This window comes from Polyodon spathula, chromosome 2 (genome assembly GCF_017654505.1).
Source record: "Polyodon spathula isolate WHYD16114869_AA chromosome 2, ASM1765450v1, whole genome shotgun sequence".
Classification (NCBI taxonomy): Eukaryota; Metazoa; Chordata; class Actinopteri; order Acipenseriformes; family Polyodontidae; genus Polyodon; species Polyodon spathula.
In genome coordinates, this window is record NC_054535.1 from 93458865 (window position 1) to 93485582 (window position 26718).

Sequence of the window (26718 nt, forward strand, 5' to 3'; positions counted from 1 at the left end):
TTTGTTTCTTTTAAATTGAATTTACGTAAGATAATAACAATAATATCAAAACCAATATCATTCTTAAAATCACCAAACGCAAACAGGCTAACTCCACAGTTCCTAACTAAACTAAACAAAGTTGCAGCATCGACCAGATGAAACAAAACAACTAACAGCGTCACTTATCTGCAAAGGTTGTCTTGTTTGCGTTAAAGTGCTGCTCCTCTTTTTATTTGTTCAGACTCCAGACAGGTAACTTTTTCAGTTTGTTCTGGGCTTTTGGTTTGAGTTCAGCGGTACATTACTGCAAATTGTTTTTAGCTCTTTTTTTCTAAAAAATCACAAGTTGGCTCTGTATTTGAATGCTGCACTATAGCACACCGCAGTGACAAAAGCTCAGCATGCATGTACATAGCCATTCATATTAATGTCCCCTGTCATCGCGGCAATTCTTTTTTCACAGTAAACCACAGGCAGGGCGGGAACTCCTCTAAAACAATATATATACACACACACACACACACACACACACACACACACACAGTGCCTATAGAAAGTGCCTATATAAAGCCTGTTGCATATATTTGTATGTATGTGTGTGTGTGTTTGTATATGTTTGTATCCCCTTTCAAAGTTTTCACCTTTTGTTGCCTTACAGCCTGGAATTAAAATGCATTAAAATATTTTATTTTTTTCTCATTTATCTCCACATCCTACCCCACAACTTCCAAGTAAAAAAAAAACTATTCTAGAAATTTGTAGAAAATTAATTAAACATAAAAACTGAAATAGCTTGGTTGGATAAGTGTCCTCCACCCCCACTCCCCCCCAGAGTCGCCTTCAAAATCACAAACCAAGTTAAGTGGTCTCCACCTATGTTAAATTGTAGTGATTCACATGATTTCAGGGAAAAAATCAGCAGTTCCTGTAGGTTCCCTCTGCTGGGTGGTTCATTTCAAAGCAAAGACACAACCATGAGCACCAAGGCGCTTTCAAAAGAACATCCGGGACAAAGTTGTTGAAAGGCACAGATCAGGGGATGGGTATAAAAAGAAAAAATCAAACGCCCTGTATATCCCTTGGAGCATGGTCAAGACGATTATTAAGAAGTGGAAGAAGGAGACTGATCAGAGAGGCTACTAAGAAGCCAATGGCAACTTTACAAGAGCTACAGGCTTTTATGGCCAAGACTGGTCAAAATATGCATGTGACAACAATATCCCAAGCACTCCACAAATATGGCTTGTATGGTAGGATGGCAAGAAGGAAGATTTGATGTATATAGAAAAACACTCAGAAGATTCTGTAGCCATGTGGCAAAAAGTTTTGTGGTCTAACGAAACTAAAATGGAACTTTTTGGCCTAAATGCAAAGCGTTACGTTTGGCTCAAACCCAACACAGTGCATCACCCAAAGGACACCATCCCTACTGTGAAGCATGGTGGTGGCAGCATCATGTTATAGGGATGTTTCTCATTGGCAGGGACTGGGGCACTTGTCAGGATAGAAGAAAAATGAATGGAGCAAAGTACAGAGAAGTCCTTGAGGAAAACCTGCTGCCCTCTGCAAGAAAACTGAAACTGGGACGGAAGTTCACCTTTCAGCATGACAACGACCCAAAACACACAGCCAAAGCTACACTGGAGTGGCTAAGGAACAAAAAGGTAAATGTCTTTGAGTGGACAAGTCAGAGCCCCGACCTAAATTGAATTGAAAATTTGTGACATGACTTGAAGATTGCTGTCCATCAACGCTCCCCAAGGAACTTGACAGAGCTTGAACAGTTTTGTAAAGAAGAATGGTCAAATATTGTCAAATCTAGGTGTGCAAAGTTGGTAGAGACCTATCCCAACAGACTCACAGCTGTAATTGCTGCCAAAGGTGCTTCCACCAAGTATTAACTCAGGAAGTGGAGACTTAACAAATTATGATCTTTCAGTTCTGTATTTTTAATATATATAATTTTTTTCTGAATAAAAACTTGTTTCCCCTTAACAGTGTGGAGTATGGTGTGTAGATAAGTAGAAAAAAAAATCCATATTTAAATGCATGACACAACAAAATGTGAAAAAAAGTGGATGTAGACTTTCTATAGGCATTGTATATATAGTTGTTTGCATAAGTATTCACCCCCTACTAATAATTTCATATTTTGTTGTATTATAAATAATGTGTGCACAGTTTTTCAAATTAACTTTTTTATATTCAAAGCTGTAGTGGTTAAACTGAACACTGTTATATGAAAAGGAGGTTAAATGTTAGCAAAACTTGCAAAGAAAATGTACAAAATTGAATTTACTGGTTGCATAAGCATTCAGGCCCTTAAGGTAAGATTCATTTTTGGCACACTTACAAATGCATCTGTCTATGGATGACAGATAGTACACCACAAGAGGGCAAGGGTTATCTGTAATTGGTTTGTTTTGAAAACTGAGAAATGGGTTTTCTACCAAATTCACTGAATTTTCTTAATCCAATTAAGAATTGATGGGTTCTGATTGGAAACTGCATTTTTAAGCAGAAGTCAAACAATAAGAAGGAACATATTTCATCAATAGCTGCATAATATCTTGGAACAGTGTTTTAAGATGGAAATTAATATGGAAATATGTACTATTGTATGCTTAAAAGAACACTGGCAATATTTGATATAAATGTAATATTTAAGTGCTGAGTATTACTTGCTTTTATTTTTTTGATAATGTAATGAAGCAGATATCATTTGAACAATATGTATATCTAACCAGCCGTGCCAACTGGCATGATGTAAATAGAAATGTGAAGAGGGATAATGTTATGTCAAAAGAATGCTTCCAGTTCAGTATGACAGCTGACATTTCAAAGGAATGCTTCAAGTAAAAAGCAGGCATGTTTTTCTATAAAGGGCTGTCAGTCAGAGTCTGCAGTTTTGATAGTGTTAAGAAGCCATTCATGTCAGATTTGCACTTTGAACATTTGTGTACCAGTAAAGTGCCCCCAAAACATGAAAAGCTGTCCTTGTTTTCAGATCTCAATGACTAGATACCACTATATGTAAATAACCTTAACACTTACATTATGAATATACTGGTCAGTGGTTAATGATTCTGAAGCGAAAGCTTCTAGAGGCCAACTGCTGTATAACATCGGTTTAACAGTGTGAAATTGCTTCCTAAAAATGATTGCAGCATCAGTAGTAATAATGTGTGAGAGTAAGAAAATGCAACCATGCAGTATTGTTAGGTAGCATTCTGTAGTTTCAGCGTTCCAATGTGCAATTTGTACTATTTTAGTGAAAATAAAACTAGAATAAGATTTTTCCCAGCGGCCTCATGTAGGTACAAGCACATGAGTTCCTTACATATTTTGTAGTTATGTCTTGTAAGTACCTTTTATTACATTGGGTCAGAATACACACAGCTCAGTCTTTTTTAGACTGACTTGTTTTCCTGCGAGCACAACATACATGCTTTGAACATTTCCCAAAAGCCATATTCAACAAGAAAGATACCTATGATAAGGTTGTTAGTGCCAAGAGGTTATGTTTTTTTTTATATATATGTAATGTAAATGTGACAAAATCAATGAGAATCAACTCGGAAGGTAGTTTAGGGTAAGTTGTTTTCCCATAGTTTTGTACAATTATTGGTCTACCTCACTTTAACAAAACATTTTGCAAATTTCCACCTGAAGTAAAACCTTACATTTCTTATTTTGGAATACAAAATGGTATTATTTTATTTCTGTAAAAATATTGCAAAAAATACAACTGTTTCCATTTTCACAGCTTTTGTAAGACTTTGAATAAAGTTTGCTTGGATTGTACCATAGCTTTGTATTAGATCACCCCAAACAAATGGGTTTTTTTTTTTTTTTTTTTTTTACAGAATAAAAAATACACTATAGAAGTAAAAGGCTAAGTATAAGATACCCGTCTGCATATTTTATTTTTCACACAACACAAATAACACAAAATGATACAATAAAATGAATACAATTATATCATTTTAAATGTCATTTAAATATTCATAGTATATACAAAGAAGAATTCCTCTATTAATATCAAGTAAATCACTTATATTTTCTAATAATGGAAATCATATTTGGTAAAATGCTCCCAGTTAAATTATAAATGGCGTTATGTATCAGACCCACATTTTCAACTTTATCAACAAATACTATCCTGAATAACTTAAAATAAATACATTTCCTTACTGTAGATGTTCTTTAATCTTCACCAAAAGTATCCCATCCCATGTGATGATGGGACACCAGAATCACTGTCAAGCCCTCTTGAGGTGTCGTGGGCTAGTCAATGAAACACAGAGGATGGAAGGAGCCCACTTGAAGACCCCAGAGATATACCCTACTTAGGTCAATCCAAACGGTTGTCATGCTGATGCGCTGGGGAGACCTCACTGGGTTGTCCCCGGAGCCAGCATTGCAGCCGTTGTGTGTGCTGATGCGCTGGGGAGGCAAAATAAGCTGATCCCTGGATCCAGCATTACACTTCAGCCATCAACACCAGGCAGAAGGATATCAACATCATCAGAAGGAAAGAAACGCAAATGGATGGAGATGCAAATGGATCACATTAGTTTACTGTAAAGCTACATCTTAGTTGGTGCTTATCTTGGCAAGAGCCAAGTTCAAATCAGCATGAAGTTTTAACATCTACACTCATGTAATGGAAATCTTGGAAGTTATTAATGTCTTTCAATATATCCATATTTGCATGACTGCTGTTATTTTATTATCTATTAAACTTTGTTTAACAAACTTTTTTTTCTGGAAAACTGTTTGCTTGGGTGTTAAATAATAATGTTAGTTTGTGCTGCATGCTGATCATGTGATTTGTACCAGCAAAAACAGTTTACAGAAACATTGGGATGACTTTGCTAAAGATGAATGAGACATTACATTAACTAAACACTCATTAAACAGAATGTGTTATGTTTAAACAGCTGAAGGCCATGCATAAACAGAAATGCTTGAGTCACTCATGTCTCATAATGGCAACTGGTCAAATTAGAATTTGAAGGTCCTCAGTGTACAACCAAAAGTCTAGGCAGAATTTAATTCTGGATATACATTGAGTAGTCCTACCCACTATTAACACTGTTTAAATGAAACCAGGTATGTTCAATGCTGAAGATTTATGTATTGATGAATTAATTTGCCATTCCAGGAGTACGTGGAAGAATGTCTTGATGTACACTTGGTAAATGCAGCTACTGTGTTGAGAAAGAGCAGGTTCCACAAGCACACACTATCTATTATCCCCTTGTGAAGTCACTGAGGCAGCTTTCTCATGATTGTTGCTGAATAGTTGCAAAACTCACCTATATTTTACATAGAGCTAGAGGATGACATGTCATGTGACCACATAAAGTGCTCCCCTTTATAGCGCTGTAGTCAGGAGTCATAGCTAAGAGAACCTGCTGTTTGTGTTCCACCTTATAAAGACAATACTAGTGTTAGTGTAATGGCATTATAGGGCAAATAGGAGGCATGACCATAGCCCCTTATAACCTGTTCTGCAGTATAAAGGGTTGCCTTATATAGGGGAGCACTGTATATTGGAATACATTGGAAACTATGGGATTTTCAAATGTTATGTTATACTGCTTCTCATCCTATCTGTTGAATTTCATATTACTATAAAATTGTATTTCTCATGTGGTTCTTTAATAATTGCGAATTGCATAAAACCATAACAAATAGCTCTGCATGACTGACTAAATGTGTTTTTTAGCCCTAGATTAATTCATCTTTTGAGTGCATAGCTTTTTTTTGTCAGCTGTGTCAGCATGAACACCAGTGGGAACAAAAAAAAACTCACGCTGTTCAATCTGTCAAAGCACGCTGGTTTTAGAAACCATGTTTTATCTCATTTACATCAGCAATCAGCCTTTACAGATTTTAACTGGTGGTGAGAAATAGAATTTGCAACGGGTTACATAGCAATGATGTGGATTATCTTTTAAGACCTGACTTGATAATGTTTTGAGATCAACCAGCTATTCATTCAATTAAATTCAATTAATTTTATTTATATAGAGCCTTTCATACCACAGTATCTCAAAGCGCTTTGCATGTTGGTTAAAACATAAAGAAGTATGCAATATCAAGAAGTAGGAAAATGTAATAATAATAATAATAATATCAACAAACCACTGAAGAAAACAGGAAATTAATAAGAATCATAAAATACAATATCATAACAAATAAAATAGATACAAATAAGTATATTTTAAGTCGGGTTAAAAGGCTAAACTGCAAAAGTAAGTATTTAATCTTGACTTAAAAATATTTACCGAAGCAGCTTCTCTAATAGAAAAGGTCAATGAGTTCCACAATTGTTTGTGCTGTGGACGAGCATTGATGTGCTGAATGGTCTCCTCTCATTAGTGCATTTTCTTATGTTCCTCTGTCCTTGTTTGATTGAATTGGTAGTGGCATAAAAATGGCACAAACTGCAAGCTATTAACCTTACTGTGTACCAGTAGGTTTAAAATCAATTACACTTTACTATAAATTAACCTGTGACCAAGATCACTGTGAAAGACTGATGTAGTGCTAGGTAGTACTTTGTCAGAATGTGGTACATGTACAGAAACATGTCCTGTGTAATTTTCGGAAAGTGGTACATTGTCAGATTTTGGTATGTGTGCAATCAATTGCAATCTGATGGGTCTTTTCCTGTCAAAAAGAGTTACATTTACTGTTACACATAATTTTTGCAAACTTAAACTGGAAACAGGCAACCAATTTCTCTTAAAAGAAAAAACAATTCACAGTTCACAAGGAAAAATTAGAAGTCACAGCAAAGTTGCACCCAATGTACTGGTGATAAATATGTGTATACTATTTTCTAAATGGTGAAAAAATATGATACATTACATTAAAAACAATTTAAAATAATTGATTAAGACTCATCATTACTTCAATACATGAACCACACATGTAATGTGGAAAGGGTTACTGAGCATTTGAGTGCCGATTTTGGTATCTTAGGAACCGTTATGGCTATACACCTGAAATCTTTTTGTGTTTAGTTTTTTGTCTCTCTCTATGTTATATATATATATATATATAAACTAACAAAGGCTATTTAAAACAAAAAATAAAAAAATACTGGTTGCCTGTCACTTTAGCTACGGTTCCTTCTCCCAGCAAAGTAAATCTTTATCACGCGTGAAGGATAAGCCCTTACATAACACGTGACCTTCCACCCATCCAGAAAAAAAGAGGAACTTTTCACTCATCTGATGAACTCCCCCGCCTTGACAAATTAGCTTCAAGGATAAAAAATTTGATTATGCACGCACTAATGAAGAAAACTCAGTTTTGTTTCACTGTAGTTCTTTTTGCCAGACAAGGGGAACCAAGCAGTGGGCTTACATCATGACTCTCCAAACTGAAAAGGAACTTGCAAAACTATCCCAGACTGAGGTCCAAATCACAACCATGGATCTCTACACGGTGGATTGCCAAACACAATTAGCTGAATCCACCGGGGAAATTATTTGTGCTGTGGAACCCCCAAGAAGGTCGACGGGTAGATTGTTAATGCACAGCATGGCGATGTTTGGAAGGGAATTTTGCTATGCAGTGGAAGCCGCGTTTGTGACCCCGGTACTGCTTAGTGTCGGACTCCCCAAAAGACTTTACAGCTTAGTGTGGCTTCTAAGCCCAATTCTGGGTTTCATTCTGCAGCCAGTAATTGGATCTGCAAGTGACTACTGCAAATCTAGTTGGGGCAGAAGAAGACCCTATATTATTACCTTGGGTATCATGATGTTGATAGGAATGACTATGTATCTTAATGGAGACGCCGTGGTTTCAGGCAAGTACTTTATTTTGTAAAGACAGTAAAAAAGCAAGTGAAATAAAACGTTTTATATCCGGTGACATGTGAACACGTATATAACGTCTTAGATTTACAAATACTACAAGCAATGTGATGCTACCTCTGAATTATGCCGGTGTGCTGTGACCAGGCAATGCAATTAAATTCGACTGTGGGTTAAGACGAGACTTTTACGACTACATTAGTTTGGTATGAAACGTAGGTCTGTACTGTTAGTAAAGTTCAAGATGTACCTTATAGTAAAGGGGGGCGCAAACATCATTGGGGTTTTCTACAGTGCAAAATAAATCAATGTCTGATTAATAATATCAATAATGCATGTGCTTCCATATAAAATGTGAATAGTTATGTAGTACTGTATTGTGGACTAGTTACTAACTGGGTTCATGCAAAATGAGTGAAATCATTAACCTTTATAGCACAGGTGCAAATTTAGTGTTTATTTTCTTATAATTAAACCAATTTAGCATTTTATCATGTTTAACAAACCAGCCACAGTCATTTTTGCCATTAATCTTGGAAATGTACTTAATTTATTTAGTCTTTGTGTTCCACAAATCTCTGTTACATTAGCATTACTGGTAGTCATACATACTGTAATAGGTTGGCAAAGAAGTAGCAAATGTGTGCCAACTTTAAATTGTTATAGTTTTTACAATGGCAAACTCCCTTATGGCAGTCCTCTAGACATAGCTGCATTAATTTTGGCAAAAGCAAGCCCATTTAAGATCAACATGGATTTTCTACACAATGTAATAGTTTAAGAAATACAATATTAACACAGGAGAAACACACTGATGAAGTACCTGTGTACATAGGGACACCAGATAAACCACGTTTCTGTACAATTGTATCCAATAATGCTAAGGTGTCTTTTTTTTTTTTTATTTATTTTTTTTAGCCATTGTAAGTGATAAAACTGTAAAGCAGACCTGGGCCATAGCGATTGTGATGCTGGGAGTAGTGCTTTTTGACTTTGCAGCAGATTTTATTGATGGACCTATAAAGGCTTATCTGTTTGATGTTTGCTGTCATCAGGATAAAGAGCGGGGGCTTCATTATCATGCCCTTCTAACTGGTAAGCAGCTGTTTACTTTTTTAAACATCTCAACTGTATACCCCACCAACCTCTTTGTACATCTTCAATTAACATTTATTATAAATCACGCCCCTTGTAGAACCTACAGTATGATTTATTTTTCTTCCCTGTGTTATTTTATTATGGATATATATTGTGACTTATAATAAGGTTTCAGTGGCTACCTGACAGAAAGAAGAAGAAAAAAAAACACCATTCATTAAAATCTTTTTATACAGAGCATATGGTGCTAAATTGAACATTGCAGACCGTGGCGTTAAAAGAACCATTTTTCAACCATTGCTTTTTATCCCTTTTTGAATTTCCTTTTCCTTTTGTATTTCTTTCACATGTTTTTATTAATCCGATATCCTACAGTATAATGGGAATGAATAGATTACATTTGTGAAGAAAAGTGTGCAGCAGATTCATCTGGAGATAGTGACTGGGAGACTTGTACAAAGGTTTCTTATCCTCTAGTTGGTCATGTGCTGGGATTGTGATTTTTTTTTCTTTCCCCTGCAGGGTATTCAACTCCTGATTAGCTAGCTTGGATAATGCTTTTGAGGGTTTCATATGGTGTTACAGTATGGCATGTACTGCAGCTTTGGGGCACTAGTGATGATGTGAAAATGTTACTCTGGCATAAAGCTTCAGTGTTCAGAGTTACACTTTAAATATAATTAGTTGGTGTCAGTTTTCTTTGCCTGAATACAGTGAGAAACCATTCCTCATTCTGTGAATGTTGATCACAACTACCTACTTTATGGTACTGATTTCACATTATTGAAGGCTAGATCTTGGGAATTAGTTGCTGTGTTCATGTTACAGGCACCTGTGATATGTAATGTCTGTTAGATCTGCTGCCCCATTGTGATGTAACAGAACAGAGTTTCACGACCAGTTCTTGGGCACAGTGCGTTTGCCAGGTTAAAGGTTAGGTTTACTTTCATGTGTGAAGCTGTTGTGATGTTTTACAATGTTACATTGCCAACTAGCTCTGTATCGTAACAAAATGTCACCATGTAATCAATCCTGTATAAAGGAATTTAGCATCGGCATGTTCTTATGCAATTTTAAATATGATTTATTTTTTCTTCTAATTGTTCTATTAATGTCATTGAGATTATTAATCAAGATTGGAAGTAACATTCTCGTATAGAAGCTTGGGGTGTAATAACCATCAGAATGGTTTTACATTAATTTGACATACTAAGCAGCAGTCCTTGTTGTCAGTAACAGTATTGCTGTAATAAGGGTCAGGTCAAACTAGGCGCTTTAATGAGATGCCATTCTGCTATACCACAGTTCTTTAGAGATTAGGAGAAACATGTGTAAATGGTATAGTCCCTAATATTAGAAATCCATAGTATCTTATCAGCTTCAGTAACCTTATTGTGCATTTTAACTTTTCAGTTGTAATGTATTTCTTTCATAAATATGCTATTTTTACAATTAGCAAACATGTTTTGTTATTGGGATCTTGCATTCATTTTTTATATAGCCTATTTATTTATAGTGTCTTGGTATATTGCAAGCCACTGTATTGAAGTATCGTATATGGAAATCAACGTCAAATTTTAAACAAATACAAAAACAAAATATAAACTTGACTATACCTAATACAAAACCAAGTGAAAATGTTTAGATTCTTTGCTGCCATCCCGGAATTAGTATTGTTTTTTCTTTCAGGTCAGGTAGCAGCAATGTTGCACCCGATTTGAAAAGTCAGTGAATGAATCTATTTATTCTAACTTGAGAGGCCCTGCAAGTTACAGACAGTAGCTGCACGGGCTGCTAGGCTGTAGTCTGGCTGGTGTCACCTGCAACAATAAGATGAACGACTTTTACGGTGTATGTAATGGATGTGTTTCCCCATAAACATCAATGGCAATACAAACTTTTATTATCCTGGATGCAACCAATGACTGAAACACAATGTTCAATCTGTTTTGGAAATGATTAGTTTTTTTGTATTTTCAAATGAAATTTAAATTAATTTATTCTATGTTTTTCTTTGTAACTTGCCTACTGCAATGGTAATTGTATGAATGAAATACTAAGACCAGAAAATAAATAATTTGCACATGTTTATAACCAGCATGATGCTAAGGAATTGTATTGTGGCAGTAAGGTGGCAGTATTTGAGTTACACATTACTTTCATTAAGTCTTGATTTCTGCAGTGTTTAGTTTGTAAATAAGATTTGGGTGACAGAACTTTTCTCCCAGTTTCAGATGAAAGCTTAGGATTAAGTCCCTGGTGTCACTGATTCTGAGATATATGTGATTACTGATTTTAGGAGAGCATTTCATTTTTACCAACTCTACTTGAAATTCCACTTTAAAAATAAATAAATAAACCTAGCTGCATGGCATTGACACCTTAACTTAGTACTTTCCCACATTGCAAGTATATTTTCATTTCACGAAAGGAGGGTTTTATTTTGTTCGATGTGCAATGTAACAGTGTTCACTTCGGCTCACATTGATGTCGTGAAAACCATACATTTGAAGACGTGGTTGAATTTTCATCCCTGTGATGTTGCACACATTCCCTACATTTTTTGAACAAATCTACCCTGAATGCTCTGATTGATTTTATATATATATATATATATATTTTTTTTTTTATTTGTTTATTTTTTTATTTTTGGTACAAATTTGTGACAAATTCCCAGCCTTACTTCTTACCATTGCACTGTGCTGTATATGTCTGGAGAACTGCTTTTCCAGTTGTCCCAAAGCTTGTTAATGTTATGTAGCATAACTTACTGAGGACGGCAGATTCTAGGTATAAACAGGTGTGGCTCTGTCCTTGCATCTGTGTATGGCATTTATATTTTTACGTGCATCTGGAGAACCGTTTACACCAATTGTTATGAAAGTTGTTTATTAACACTACTGTATTTAGCATAAGTTATTGAGAACCTTGGGTTCTGGGGAGATAGGGGAGTTTCTGTATGTCCGTTTATCCATCCATCTGTGTGTCATTTTGTATTAATCTGGAGAATTGCTTATTTATGATTACATATTTAATTATTAATTCTTCTGTGCAATTTTGTAATGCTATCTATGTCAGGGTGTTATTGAATTCTTATCAAGACCAAGATACTGTAAACGGTCTCAAAGCAATTGACTTTTTCAAATGGTGTATTTGTTATAATAACATTTTACAGAAGTTGTCTACAAGTAAGTAAGGTAATAAACCTATATCACAACAGTTTAGAAGCCATTGCATGTCTTACAACAAGAATAAATCTGGTTAAGAATTAATGACATGCTGCATTGACAAGCAGAATGAATGCCTTTAAACCAAATCAATAAAATGCCCATAAAACCCCTTTAGACCATTTTAATGAGCTGAAAAGAAGTGGATATAAATATCACTGTCGTTTTATATAATTTAATTTGTCCCTTTGTGTACCAAGGTTATGAAAACCAATAGCCTAACAGTATACGTGAGACTATTATACAGTGTACTGCAGTACACCAGAGTAAAAGCACAGTGTTGTAAGACACAGTAAAAATTATATTGAAAACCTGGCAATGCATAGGCAACCATTGAAAGCAAGTCTGGTAAAGCATTGTAAAAAATATGGTTAACAATAAAAACAGAGTAAATGCATGGTGAACTGTAAAATGTATCATGGTAACTTTTTTTTTTTTTTTTTTAATATTATTTCTTGATCCATAACTTAAACACTCAATCCGTCTGTTTTGTTTCTGTGTCTTTTCTATATCCTTTATCTTAGAATGTTTTTGTTTTTTTTCTTAACGATACCTTTTCTGAAAGTCTTTCTAAACACTAATTATTTGACATGTAGAATTTGCTACAGTCAGAATGACAAATACTTTGGAAAAGTAAAGGTGTTTTTTTATGTGTTTATTTTGTGTATTCTCCCCCTTTTTAGGTCTAGGCGGTGCTCTTGGGTACTTTATTGGAGCTATGGACTGGGGACACACAGCCCTGGGGACTCTGCTGGGGTCGGAATATCAAGTTATCTACTTTTTTTCAGCCATCATATTGGGGGTATTTCTGACTGTGCACCTGTTTAGCATCCCAGAAGTTCCGCTGGGGAAACAAGATTCTCTGAATAAAGTGTCTGACACATCCTTACTTTTAAAGCCCAACATCCACAGTAATGGTTATGGGGCTGTGGTCAAAATGCCAAATGGTAACCATGAGCCAGACATACGACCCAGGTCTTTCTCAGCACTGAGCGAAACCAATTTGATTACACCCAGCGTTAAACAACCAAACCAAGAGGTAACTTGTTTTGTATTCACATTTCATATACATTTCCAGGAGTTTTTGTTTTCCAGAAACGTTTGGGTTTGTCACTTCTTTACTATAAAATCTGCTTGGTCAAATATGTTAATGTTTTTTTTCATGCAGAAGTATTTAAGAATTAACGAGAGCCTATTAGAAGCAATGTGGTGCAGCACTGTTCGGTAACATACATTAAAGGAAGGGGACCCTTTTCCACTGCTGCATCTCAGGCACTACTGGTTAGGTCTCTGTTTTATTAATCCGTCAGTAATTTCATGAAAATTAGTTTTCAAACATGAAAAATAATGAACTTTGGCGTATAAGATGGATTTCGTGTCATTTTTATTTTACTAAGTCTGAATTCTTTAATGCAGAGTTTTGCAATGCTGCAGTGATGTAAAATGAGACTTTGTATGTTCTCTGTACCCTGGCATGCTTGTTGTGTAATTAATCGATAGACAGCCATGTTAATAATGAAAAAAACAGTTTGGAGAACTGTTGGGCTAAAGCTCAAAGTAGTACTGTATGGTGATCTTATTCACTTCAATTTCTGCAACCCGGCCCGACTACCGAGTTGAACTGCGTTCAGTCATTGAATCAGTTTAACTAAAATCAAAGTGCTGGGCTGTGCTTTTGTTTATGCTGCCTACATTTTGGTATAGTTCTGACTCAAAAGCTATAAGTGGGTTACTAAGTGTTTCATTACTACCTGGATTGTATGAAACAATCCAGGTCTTGTTATTGTAAAACATTGAGGTAGCTTTTTTGTCACATTAAAGGAAAATGGGTTAAAATCGTTTTTTTGGATTTGAATGGATTTTCTTTAAAAAATGTTTATATAAAGTGAAAAATCTGTAGGCTACAGTATGTGTGTTTATTAAATGACAGTATTGAGACAGATTATCAACTTGGGGCATCTATTTCCTATTTTACAACCAAGGCTAAACGTTTAACCAAAAATGTCCTGTTTGACTGGGAAATATGAATAGACTGCATGTGTATATTCTGATTGCCTTTCACATACCATTGTACATCTGATAAGTTCAGGCAAAGGGATGATTTCATGTAGACTGTGTCTGAAGGCAGTTTGTGTTAGCAGCATTGGGGATGACAGAGTGACTGAAATGAAATGGTTTGTCCGCACGCAGGAGAATTCCTCGCACAATTACCCGAACCTGTACAAGTACATTCCAGGCCATTCCAAAGGAAACGGAGTAGAACATCCTGTATTTTTTGCATTACTCCAAGAAGCCATACTTAGTACATTCACAGTCTGGCTGTTCATTAAAGTGGTGCCCAAAAAGTGAAAACCCCTTGATGGTCAATTCAATTTCATATTCTCTGTTGTAGAGGGCAGCTGCTTTATCTGCTTCTTGAAGTGTACCTCTTATTGTTTGTCAGGTTCAGAGGCGGGTGACCCTGAAGTCCCTTGTGACTGCCATGTACAGTATGCCTGTTCACTATCGCTGTCTCTGTGTCAGTCACCTCATTGGATGGACAGCCTTTCTCTGCAATATGCTGTTCTTTACTGATTTTATGGGCCAGGTAATGCAGCTATTACTAATTTCAATTGATAAAAGAATAACAAAAAAAAAAAAAAATGAATTGATTAAACTAATTGTGTGGTTTATTCATTAAATCAATTTTATGTATGTTTTAACATTTCAGATAGTGTATAAAGGAGACCCTTATGCTGAACATAATTCAACAGCATACCAAACCTACGAAAGGGGGGTAGAGATTGGATGTTGGGGCATGTGCATTAATGCTATTTCTTCTGCCTTATACTCATGTAAGTAGTGCCATGAATTCAGTATCTTAGTTTAATCTTGACTTGTTGGTGTTGGGGGGGGGGGGGGGGGGGGTTGTTAGATCCAATACACATTTACCCTAATGTGTGTTTCTTTCACAAAGGGAATTTAAGAAGTGCTGGTAATACATATTTTGGTAATATTTTTTGTAGTTATTGTTTGGCTCTGTCCTTTTAACCCGATCATTATTAAACAGCTGCTGATGGGAACCCAGAAAGAATCGCAGAACTGCTTTTTGTGTGTAGTGGTGTGACTGAGGAAGTACAGTAATTGCTTTCATAGCTTTTCATGAAGTCAGGGCTTGCATTTCACTGTGTGACTGTGGGAATCCCACAATTTTCACTTAGTCAGAAAATTAAAGACGGTTCAGCCTACTTTGCTGTGACTAACAGCTGAGCTAACAACAAAGCTGAAAAATAAGTTTGCCACACGGGGTAAGCGCTAGCCTCATTAAACGTTACCCTCTTTTTACTGTTTGGGATTAACATCCCCTAAACTAACCTACTGCTGTTGCTCCCAAAGTCCCATCTTCCCAGTGACTCCAGGTCTTTACTACAGTCCTGACTGGGCAGAGCCTTCACAAACGGCGTGTTGCACTTGAAGGGTTCTGTAGTATTTATCCTGTGGCGAGAACGCTCTCCTCCTCGATGTAAACAAAACACCAGTCTGTGTAGCATGGTGGTGCATTAGCCTTGAGCTGTGTGCATGCTCCCCAGGCTTGCCCCCCCAGCCAATATGGACCTTCTCAATTGGTTGCCTAGCAACGCATCTCCAGTTCTGTGTCCCAGCTGCACACATCCACGGAAGAACCAGCGACCAGGTTACATCTAAATGTGTTTTAAGATACCTAAAATTCAATTGAGAAATCTCCTAAATAATCATAATCTTAATCTATCACAGTCTGTCAGATCTGTGATAACATTCTGTCATAACCTACAGGCTCAACATTTTTTTTCACTCTGTCAAAAAAGCTAGTTTATACAGTGAAACACAGTCAATGTTCTCTGATAAAGTTGTAAGTCTTTGTCAAGCTGTATTTATAAGCATGTTATGCTTATTTCTGTCCATGCTATAATCAGTTAAAATGTGTAAGGTTCAGGAATTAACAATTTATAGGGAGGTGTGCCACTAATAAACCCTCAAGCTATATCTCAAGGGGGCTTTCTTATACACCACAATGTTTTCACTCTTACAGTGAATACAGTTGAGAAAGTGATTTCACCTGTGTACACCATTGCATGTCGTGATTCCCCGTCATTATCTCCTGCCATTGGAGGCTTTTTTTTTTCCTTCTGTATTCCATTGTAAACAAAGCAAAGCTACATTCCTAATTCTTACTTTTGCTGCACATCTCTCATTGTTTTACGACTGGTAAAGTATTATGTCAGTCAAATTTGGTTGACATGGCAGCCAGTGAAAACTGTAAATGAGGCGAAACCAATGACTTAAACAATTCAATATAATACGTGTGGTTCTATTTAGTGTAATATTTCATGTATTTGTTCAAAATAAAAACAAGATCATGACACTTGATTCCCTTTTATGTTCCGTTGCAGGAGCTAGGAGCTGCACCATATTTTAAGTGCTAATTGCGTTTACTTTTTTATGGTTCTTTTCAGATATCCAGCAGATACTTTTACCCTACATAGGATTAAAAGGACTCTACTTTACTGGCTACTTCCTCTTTGGCCTGGGAACTGGTTTGATTGGACTCTTCCCCAGTGTGTACTCCACTCTGACTCTGTGCACAGTTTTTGGTGTGATGTCCAGCACTCTCTATACCATACCCTATAATCTGATATCTGAGTATCACCAAGAGGAAGAGGTAAGTAGGTCAGAAAATTTGTGGCTGGCAGATAAGGATCTCCAGTAAAGCAGGCTCCAAGCCAGGTGAAGGCAATTGATTGAAAAAGTAGAATTCCACACTGGACCAAAAGCATCCAGAACCACTCTGATTAAATACATAGTAAGGTAAATACTAAAAAAGTAACATGCATCAGAAATGGTTCTCCAGATATAAGCAAAAATGTGTGACAAAGATAGATGGATGAACAGACAGACAGATACCTCAATATATCTCCAGAATCTGGTACTCTTAACAACATATGTGAAGTAGTGTTTGTCCCTAGTGACAAGGCAATTGGATCCCAGCTCCAGATTTATGCAAACAGCCAACATGTAGGTGAGCTACAGATTGACAGGTGTATAGACGGACTGAATCTGATACCCCATCTAACTTCTGCTAAATGTCGTGAAACTTGGTTTCAAGTTTATTAAGATGCTCGGTTCTCTATGTACGGAAAAATGTGTGAAGTGTGATGTACAGACGGACAGTGGCTCCACTAAATCCACTTTGGAAGGAATTTCATCCCTTGTGGGGATAATAACATTTGAACAGGGAAGAACAGTGAAAAGACACTCCTCATAATAGCTATACTACCAGGACACATTTAGTGTCCTTGGAAACCATTCCCCAACTTCCTTTCAGATTTTATCATATTACCAGTCACTGTTGCTCTTTTATTATCCCCGGTGGGGGATGCATATCCACAAGGTTATGAGTAAGTACATATGTCACCCTAGCATTTTTGCATATACAGTATCTGTAGGACTTAAACATGGTAAAGATATTCTTTCTAAGAGTATAAAATATCAATATAGGGCGTGGCCATCCATATGTACATATTGCAGGTCACGTTTTTTTATTCACCTTTGGTTGTTCATGAGATACTTGTTCGTGATGTACTTCATTCAAAACTGTCTTTACAAATCATTATATGTATCCCGAGATATAATCTTATCTGGGTTATTACTTTGTAATTAACACAACATAGGATTGTGAACATTATATATCTAGATCTATCATATATACACTACCGGTCAAAAGTTTTAGAACACCCCAATTTTTCCAGTTTTTATTGAAATTTAAGCAGTCGGGGAAGAACTTTCCGAACAATATTTGATTTCCATTGTAGAAAGAATGCCACAAGTGTGTTCGGCTGTTATATCTGCAAAAGGTGGCTACTTTGAGTCAAAAATTTAGATTAAATTTTGTTAAACAAAATGATTCCATGATTTCATTTTTATCTCCAATTGTTTATTTGTTCTATGCTTTAATTTCAGAGTACATTGAGACATTAAACTGCGTAAATTTCAATAAAAACTGGAAAAATGGGGGTGTTCTAAAACTTTTGACCGGTAGTGTGTGTGTGTGTATGTATATATATATATATATATATATATATATATATATATATATATATATATATATATATATATATATATATATATATATATAAAAAATATCATTTTTTACAATTAACTGTAACATTTTCCAATAACCCCATATTGGTCATTTTTTTGCTTTCAGGCCCATGAAGAAATTTGGGGCCTCGGTAAATAATTGTTTCATGTTCTGATTTGCTGTGAATCATGTTTTCAGAAAGCTATTGAAGGCTATTAAGTTTATTTTAAAGCATTATGAATGTGTAATATAATCTGGACCCTGTGGCTGGGGTCAAAATAGGGAGAATGAAAATGGTGATGCCACAGACAAGACACAGTTACTAAGTCCCAAAATTGTGACGCTTGACCTTGCAAACAGACTGTGTTAAATTATTGTATTTTTAGTGGCCCTGATACAGTCCCCCTCCCCTTTCCCCCTTCTTGTCGGCACTGCCCATTTTAATGTGCCTAAAGCTCTCCTTTTTTTCTATCAGTTGCAGAGAATGCAGGAGGGGAAGCCAGTGGAGGACAGCAGGGGCAAAGGCATTGACTGTGCTGCCCTTACCTGTATGGTCCAGTTGGCTCAGATCATTGTGGGAGCAGGACTAGGAGCACTGGTGAACCTGGCAGGCAGTGTGGTGGTTATTGTTATCTGTGCCTCTGCCGTGTCCCTGTCGGGCTGTCTCTTTGTTGCTCTCTTTGTCAGATATGTGGAATATAAATAAACATTTAGTATTTCCTGCAGTGATCAATGTGTTGTCTGTCGTCTGTTACCACTGATATCATGGCAGTAATGTTTCACAAAACCACCCAGTTAAAATTGGATAAAATCAATATCCAGAGCCTGAGTTAAAAGCCGTTAAAACTCAAGTTTCGAAGTACTGTGAAGGTCAAATCCAGGACCTTGTCATGGAGTGACCCTAAATCCAGTCTTCCCTTGTACAGGGTGCAAGCACCTTTTCTGTGTGAAGGGTATATGCAGCCGAGACTCTTTGAAAACAGTTTAATTTATTTGAAATCTTCCCACTAATGATGGGAATGAGAATGTAGAGAAGGGAGCCCAGCTAACAAGACTGAAGTTTTTGTAGGTATCAAGTAAAGGCCCTGGTTGCCCACACCTGTGATGTAAAATGCTGGATGCACAGGCCTGTCGCGGTCGTCGCAGAACCAGTCCGAGCTGAGCCTGGCACAGAGTTCCAATCCTGTTGGGAACATTCTGAGTTATTAGACATGAAATGGATGATTTAAACTAACCTGTATTAATTATATTAATGATGTACTCTTTGTCAATAATTACAGTAATCGTCTATATACTCCTTTCTAATAGATATGTAAAACCAGTAGAAAATATTATTAGCAGTCTATGAAAGCAACTTTTGGAAGGAGTCAGACTTGGCAGGCTCTTATCATAAAGCCTTGTTAACGTATCAGTTTTATGAGAAAGTATCTTTTGTTACTTTCATTACTTCATGTCTCATATTGATCAACACCAAAAAATGGGTAAAAGGCTAGGATGTCTTAAAACCTGTTTCAACTGTGTTTTGTATGAACAGGGAAAGGGGTCAGACTTAATTCAGTAAAATAATGCTACCATTTCTAGAGCAACTGTTACACTGAAGAAACTGAATTAGAAATACATGTTATAAAATCATTCCAAGTTAAACTGTTATACAAATAACATTATTATTGTTGAAAGAACATTAGTTAAAACACTCTTGGAAGCCTGTAACCTTGAAAGAAGCAGGCATCTGGGGGAACTAAACACGGAGGCTAGGTATTGCAGATTAGCAAAAACAAAAGGCTTAAACAGAACAATATTTAAAACTAGAAAGACCTATTTGGTTTTATTTGATTGTGTTGTTGCTAAGCATAGAGGTTTTAAATAATAAAAAAAAGTATTCTGATCTAATAATAGTGTCAAAACTCTCTGAAGAGAAATATGTTTTAAGTGTCTAATAAGAAACATCATATTTAAACTAACAAGTGTGTTTGATTGTTAAGGCTCTACTGTAATATAAATAGACTGTAAAAGCAGGAGCGAGCATTTAATTTAATCAATTTAAGAATTAGTTAAGTTTTTCCAACTGGACAAAATCTTTTAGACATTTCAATATTCAATATCCATTAAAGAATATAAATGTTTAGTTTATATAAAGGTTTTACTGCACTAAAAAGCAGGAACTGCTGTGAATTTTGGAGTAGTGCTTACAATGCTATTTCAAACTAATCAAAACAATAGTCTTGGCTAGAAAACGGGGGGGGGGGGGGGGGGGGGGGGGGGGGGGGGATCCTGCTTGAGCAGCCAACTTTTAGAAACAGAGGTCAGGCATAGTCCGAGAATGGCACAGTTAAATAAGGCTGCATTGCTATAAGGTATAGGACTTATATTTTAGCTGTATTGAGTGATATATTGAATATTCTAGAATGTAGCGGTGGGTGCGTTAGCTTTTTGCATTTTATAGCCTGAAGGCTGAGCATATGATAACTATTTGTATTAGTGTATTGACGTACTAATGCTATTATACTTGTTAAGGCACTGGACCTCCCAGATTGCCTGTCAGCTGGGATTCAAAGTAGTCTGTAACTACTGAATCCATTTTTAAGCATTTAATAAATTGAAGGAGTACTGATACTACTCTGATTCGTTCAAACTTCAAATCGAATGATTCTGTGTGAGCTTGATTATTAAAAGTCAACTGGATATGTTGCAAGCCCAGTGCATGAACAATGCACTTACAGGAGTCTGAAACATCTTTACGTCCTCCTTAACGTCTTCCCCGAGTTTGAGTGTGCACAGAGTATGTGTATGTATGTGTGTGTATGTATATATATATATATATAAAGAGTAACCTCAACGCCAGTTTAGTGATTTATTTAAACATTGAGCCCTGAATCCAGTGTAAAGGCAAAGGTAAGTTTTAATAATATATCACTAGAAAGAAATATCTTGATTGCAGGAAGAAGTAGTTGAATTATTCTTCCAAGTAGTAACCTTAAAATAATTTGATTCTTCTCCTGAATAGTTAATTTTGCCTTTGCACTTCAAAAACTTCAAACTGTATATTCAGATGTATTCTATCATTCTCTTGTTAAACATACAATTGTACACGCACCTTTTTAGAGGCTACGCAGTTGCTGTAATGCCTTCATATTGTTGACTGTGAACCCAGCTGCAAATGCATAAAATTCTACCTTTGAGATCACAGAAACAGTGTATCAAAAATCTGTTTTATCAGGAACTTTTACATTGTGATAAATTCCTGACACTTCAAACCTTCACAGAAATGTCAGGTTATTCTGGTGTGGTCAAACACTTGGTTGATCCAAGCACTGCTAACGGTAATGTTACTGTCCCCATGTTCACTTCAATTTCAATAACTGCAGCAGTTATGTAGCCCCCAGGTAACACGCTTTGTCCTGATTTAAATGACTGCTAGGTGCTTGAACTTGAAGTTATTTAAAATTATCTCGGATAAATCTTTGCAGTCTTCTTAGAAAAAAAGTTTTAACGGATCTACACAACAGATACACAGTATTGTTCTACCAAATAGATTATACACAAAATTAAGCTAACAGTATTTTCTAAAAGATAAAATATTACACGTTTGATACCACATGTAATGTCTTAAATCAATCGATCAATATAGCGCTGTAACAGGACCAGCAGCCCTGTACAGTGTTCAGTATTTATTTTAGAAAGGGGATTCCCCCTCCGCCCCCGTACCGTGATTTCTGTTTTACGATTTATTTGTGTGTGTGTGTGTGTGTGTGTGTGTGTGTGTGTGTGTGTGTGTGTGTGTGTGTGTTTGTGTATATATGTGTGTGTGTGTGTGTGTATATATATATATATATATATATATATATGAGGACGGCGAACCGCCGTGTGTTTTGTTTGTTGTTTTATATTTGCATATATGACGGCGTTTTGTTTTTCTATTGTTTTTGTATTGTTTTGCAGCGTGGATGGGAAGCCCCATCCACATTAAAAACTCGTGCAGAAGGTGGCCATCTCCCGAATTAATTAAATGATTAAATTTGTTGCTAGAGCGAAAGAGAGAGAGATTCATTCATTTAAAGAGGAAAGTTAAATTTAAAAATAAAGGAACCGTGACGGCTACTGCCCAGCCGGACCTTTAGTGTTTTGTGTTCGAGATTTGTTTTGTTTAATTGTTTTATTTTGCTCTGTGAGCAGTGTTTATTTTTGTTTAAATATTTTATTTATTTTTGTGTTGTTTAAAAAATGATGCACGAGGCGAGTCTGGTCTCTCTCTCACATGACGTCAAAAATCGGGGGGGGGGGGTATTTTAATTGTTTTTATTTTTTTGAAGTGAGGAAAGAGAAGAAAAGTTGGGAGGAAAAAGGAGGTTGGGAAGGAGACAGCAGCCACTGCAGCAGCAACAGCCACAGCAAGTCTGCCTCACCTGTCTGTGGGGGGAGGAGTGGTGCTTTAGCAGTGGGAAACCCTGGCATGTATCCCCTGGCACTTTGCCCATGTGGCAGGAGGAAGAAACTGAAGGAGAGTTGAGGAGAAGAAGGCAGAGAGGAAGGAAGGCACGGGAGGAAGAGGAGTGGTCCACCAACTGCATGCGCTACGGGCATGAGGAGCACCACTGCCTGGAGGTCTTCCAGGAAACGGACCTGGAGTGGGAGGAGCCCAAACGTCCTGCACCTGAGTGGGAGTAGCCCGAACGTCCACAGCACAAGAGGGGGGAGTTGGTGCGTCCACAGCACAAGAGAGAGGAGTCAGTACATCCACAGCCCAAGAGGGGGAAGTCGATGCATTCAAGGCCCAAGAAGGGGGAGCCGGTGCGTCCACAACCCAGGTACCCACCAGCAGAGGGAGAATGCCTGTTGGTTCCACCTCCACTGCCAAGGGAGAACTGCTTGTCACTCCCACCTCCACCAGCAGAGGTAGAATACCTGCTGGTTCCACCTCCACCGCCAGGGGAGGACTGCTTGTCACTCCCGTCTTTGAACTGCAGTTACCTTTTGTTGTTCGTCCTCCTTCTGGTCTGACGTCACCGCAACTCCATTTCCTGTCACAAGCGTCTTTCATAGTGGACCATCATCACAGATTGCTGTACAAGATGCAGTAACAAGAAGAAAATCCATAATACTTCAAATACAGAGAAATGCATAATACATGATTGTGGCAAAGTGGTGAGTGGGCACAGGTGAGTGCAGTGTACTGCAGGTAAGAATCACACAGACAATTACGAACAGGTGCTAGGGTGTTTATTAAAATTACTACATGCAAACGCATGTACGTAATAGGTCCTGCAGGTCTTAAAATTCTGATGGTAGCCAAACACTGAACATGGCTACCTCTTCGAGGATTTTCTTCTTTTTTTTCCGCTCCTAATTATGCAAATATCTTCATGTGGAAGGTTGAGAAAGTTTTTATTTATGATTGTTCTAAATTTTAAATTTTAACCGGTGGTGTTACATAGATGATTTTTTTTTTTTTTTTTTTTTTTCATTTGGACTGGAGCAGAGTTGGTATTGCAATATGTATTTAAATATTTTATTAATATCTACCCAATCATTACAGTTAAGTAATTCTAGTATCCAAGTATCCATGTTCCAGATACAACAACTAAATTATTTTTGAAGGAAACTAATTTTTTTTTTTTTTTTATCAACACAATTTTGTTTTTGTAAGTACCCATACCACTCGTTCTAATAAAATAAAGGAGGTTTTTCTAAAATACTGGCACATTTTATTGTGAGATCCCAAACTTGGTTCTGCATTTAGAACTAACCCTAACCCTAACCATAGTTTGCTTTTAAAAGATCCATTAATTTGAGCCATTCATTGGTGCACTCAGATTTAATATCTAAAGTTTAAACCATGGCATATCCAGCCTTTGCTTTCTAATGGTAATTACACATGTGGTCAAAAGTTATCCCATAAGAAGTTTTGCAAACTGAAGTAATAAAAATTTCATCTACATCATTAAATGCCCATGTGATTTACTTATTGGTAAAACATCCCATCATTTAAAAATGTATCTTAGTGAACATAAAAGTGCCATACGCCATGGTGATATTGATACATTTTTTGTGACTCCTAAATAAAGTTATTCTTCAGCTGGAAATATTGAGTGTGTGATTTAAAAAAAAAAAAAAAAAAAAAAAAAAAAATGTTGTTTTGTTTCTGCAGTTACGCAACTCTGATAAGATTTTTTTTGTGAGTTTGTCAGCGCTTTCTTCTGATTTGCGTTTTGACAACACTAGATACAATTAAAAATTGATTCTGCTTCTTAACCTTATCACTTTGTGTTGTAGTTCAGTCCATGTGGTTTCAGAGACCCGGATTAGAACTAATCTTGAACTGCCCGTTAGGCCCTGTCCACACTACAGTTCCTAGCAGCGCAATGAACATTGGAAATTAATGCGATAGTATCCCAGCATGCATTCTATTTTATTTTAAAATAATGTGTTATGCTCTATATTAATAGAGGTCCATATTGCTAAAAATAAATAAAATTAAGAACATAAGAACATAAGAAAGTTTACAAACGAGAGGAGGCCATTCGGCCCATCTTGCTTGTTTGGTTGTTAGTAGCTTATTGATCCCAGAATCTCATCAAGCAGCTTCTTGAAGGATCCCAGGGTGTCAGCTTCAACAACATTACTGGGGAGTTGATTCCAGACCCTCAAAATTCTCTGTGTAAAAAAGTGCCTCCTATTTTCTGTTCTGAATGCCCCTTTGTCTAATCTCCATTTGTGACCCCTGGTCCTTGTTTCTTTGTTCAGGCTGAAAAAGTCCCTTGGGTCGACACTGTCAATACCTTTTAGAATTCTGAATGCTTGAATTAGGTCGCCACGTAGTCTTCTTTGTTCAAGACTGAACAGATTCAATTCTTTTAGCCTGTCTGCATATGACATGCCTTTTAAGCCCGGAATAATTCTGGTCGATCTACTTTGCACTCTTTCTAGAGCAGCGATATCTTTTTTATAGCGAGGTGACCAGAACTGCACACAATATTCAAGATGAGGTCTTACTAGTGCATTGTACAGTTTTAATATTACTTCCCTTGATTTAAATTCAACACTTTTTACAATGTATCCGAGCATCTTGTTAGCCTTTTTTATAGCTTCCCCACATTGTCTAGATGAAGACATTTCTGAGTCAACAAAAACTCCTAGGTCTTTTTCATAGATTCCTTCTCCAATTTCAGTATCTCCCATATGATATTTATAATGTACATTTTTATTTCCTGCGTGCAGTACCTTACACTTTTCTCTATTAAATGTCATTTGCCATGTGTCTGCCCAGTTCTGAATCTTGTCTAGATCATTTTGAATGACCTTTGCTGCTGCAACAGTGTTTGCCACTCCTCCTACTTTTGTGTCATCTGCAAATTTAACAAGTTTGCTTACTATACCAGAATCTAAATCATTAATGTAGATTAGGAATAGCAGAGGACCTAATACTGATCCCTGTGGTACACCACTGGTTACCACACTCCATTCTGAGGTTTTTCCTCTAATCAGTACTTTCTGTTTTCTACATGTTAACCACTCCCTAATCCATGTACATGTGTTTCCTTGAATCCCAACTGCGTTCAGTTTGAGAATTAATCTTTTGTGCGGGACTTTGTCAAAAGCTTTCTGGAAATCTAAATAAACCATGTCATATGCTTTGCAATTATCCATTATCGATGTTGCATCCTCAAAAAAACCAAGCAAGTTAGTTAGACACGATCACCCTTTCCTAAAACTATGTCGACTGTCTCCCAGGACCCTGTTACCATATAGGTAATTTTCCATTTTGGATCTTATTATAGTTTCCATAAGTTTGCATATAATAGAAGTCAGGCTTACTGGTCTGTAGTTACCTGGTTCAGTTTTGTTTCCCTTTTTGTGGATCGGTATTACGTTTGCAATTTTCCAGTCTGTCGGTACCACCCCTGTGTCAAGAGACTGCTACATGATCTTGGTTAGCGGTTTGTAAATTACTTCTTTCATTTCTTTGAGTACTACTGGGAGGATCTCATCCGGCTCAGGGGATTTGTTTATTTTAAGAGCTCCTAAAATTGTTTTAGAAAAGGTGAATGCAAACACACACACACACACACACACACACATGTTTGTATTCTTATATTTGTGGGGACTTCTCATTGACTCTCACTATATTTTTATTTTCTATTTCTAACTCCAGTCGAACAAAGCTCCACACAGGGTGAAAGTCGACAACAAACTAAACAATTTGGCACTTTTATTTATTTATTTATTTTTTTTAAAGACATATTTAGTTCTTAAAAAGGCGTTTGACAAAATGGGGACACCCCGAAAACGTCGTTTTTTCAGGAGTTACTATCTTTGTGGGGACATTTTCTCAATTTTTTTTTTCCTACATTGATAGTAATACCTGCCCACACACACACACAAGTAGGGCTTGAAGTTTTCAGGTTTTATTTTTTAATCAGGTGATCTCCCTTTAAACAAATTGAGGCTGATTCTGTTTCATAATTATAAAACAATCTTTGGT

The 26718-nt window shown here is 36.6% G+C and overlaps 1 protein-coding gene across 1 annotated transcript; it reads left to right on the forward strand.

Annotated features, from left to right (window-relative positions):
* Positions 1-7348: 7348 nt before the first annotated feature.
* On the forward strand, positions 7349-18957 carry slc45a2 (solute carrier family 45 member 2). The gene is made up of 7 exons (XM_041273317.1): positions 7349-7810; positions 8736-8912; positions 12826-13181; positions 14586-14729; positions 14853-14976; positions 16615-16820; positions 18715-18957. Exons 1-7 carry the CDS (start codon positions 7369-7371, stop codon positions 18943-18945), a joined length of 1680 nt encoding a protein of 559 aa, XP_041129251.1. The 5' UTR covers positions 7349-7368; the 3' UTR covers positions 18946-18957.
* Positions 18958-26718: the final 7761 nt, after the last annotated feature.

Bases quoted from the DNA above. Each gene is read 5' to 3' on its own strand.
- slc45a2 (XM_041273317.1), top strand. From the start codon at position 7,369: ATGACTCTCCAAACTGAAAAGGAACTTGCAAAACTATCCCAGACTGAG. The intron at 8,913-12,825 runs GTAAGCAGCTGT...CCCCCTTTTTAG, and splicing joins TTATCATGCCCTTCTAACTG to GTCTAGGCGGTGCTCTTGGG. The intron at 14,730-14,852 runs GTAATGCAGCTA...TTAACATTTCAG, and splicing joins TTACTGATTTTATGGGCCAG to ATAGTGTATAAAGGAGACCC.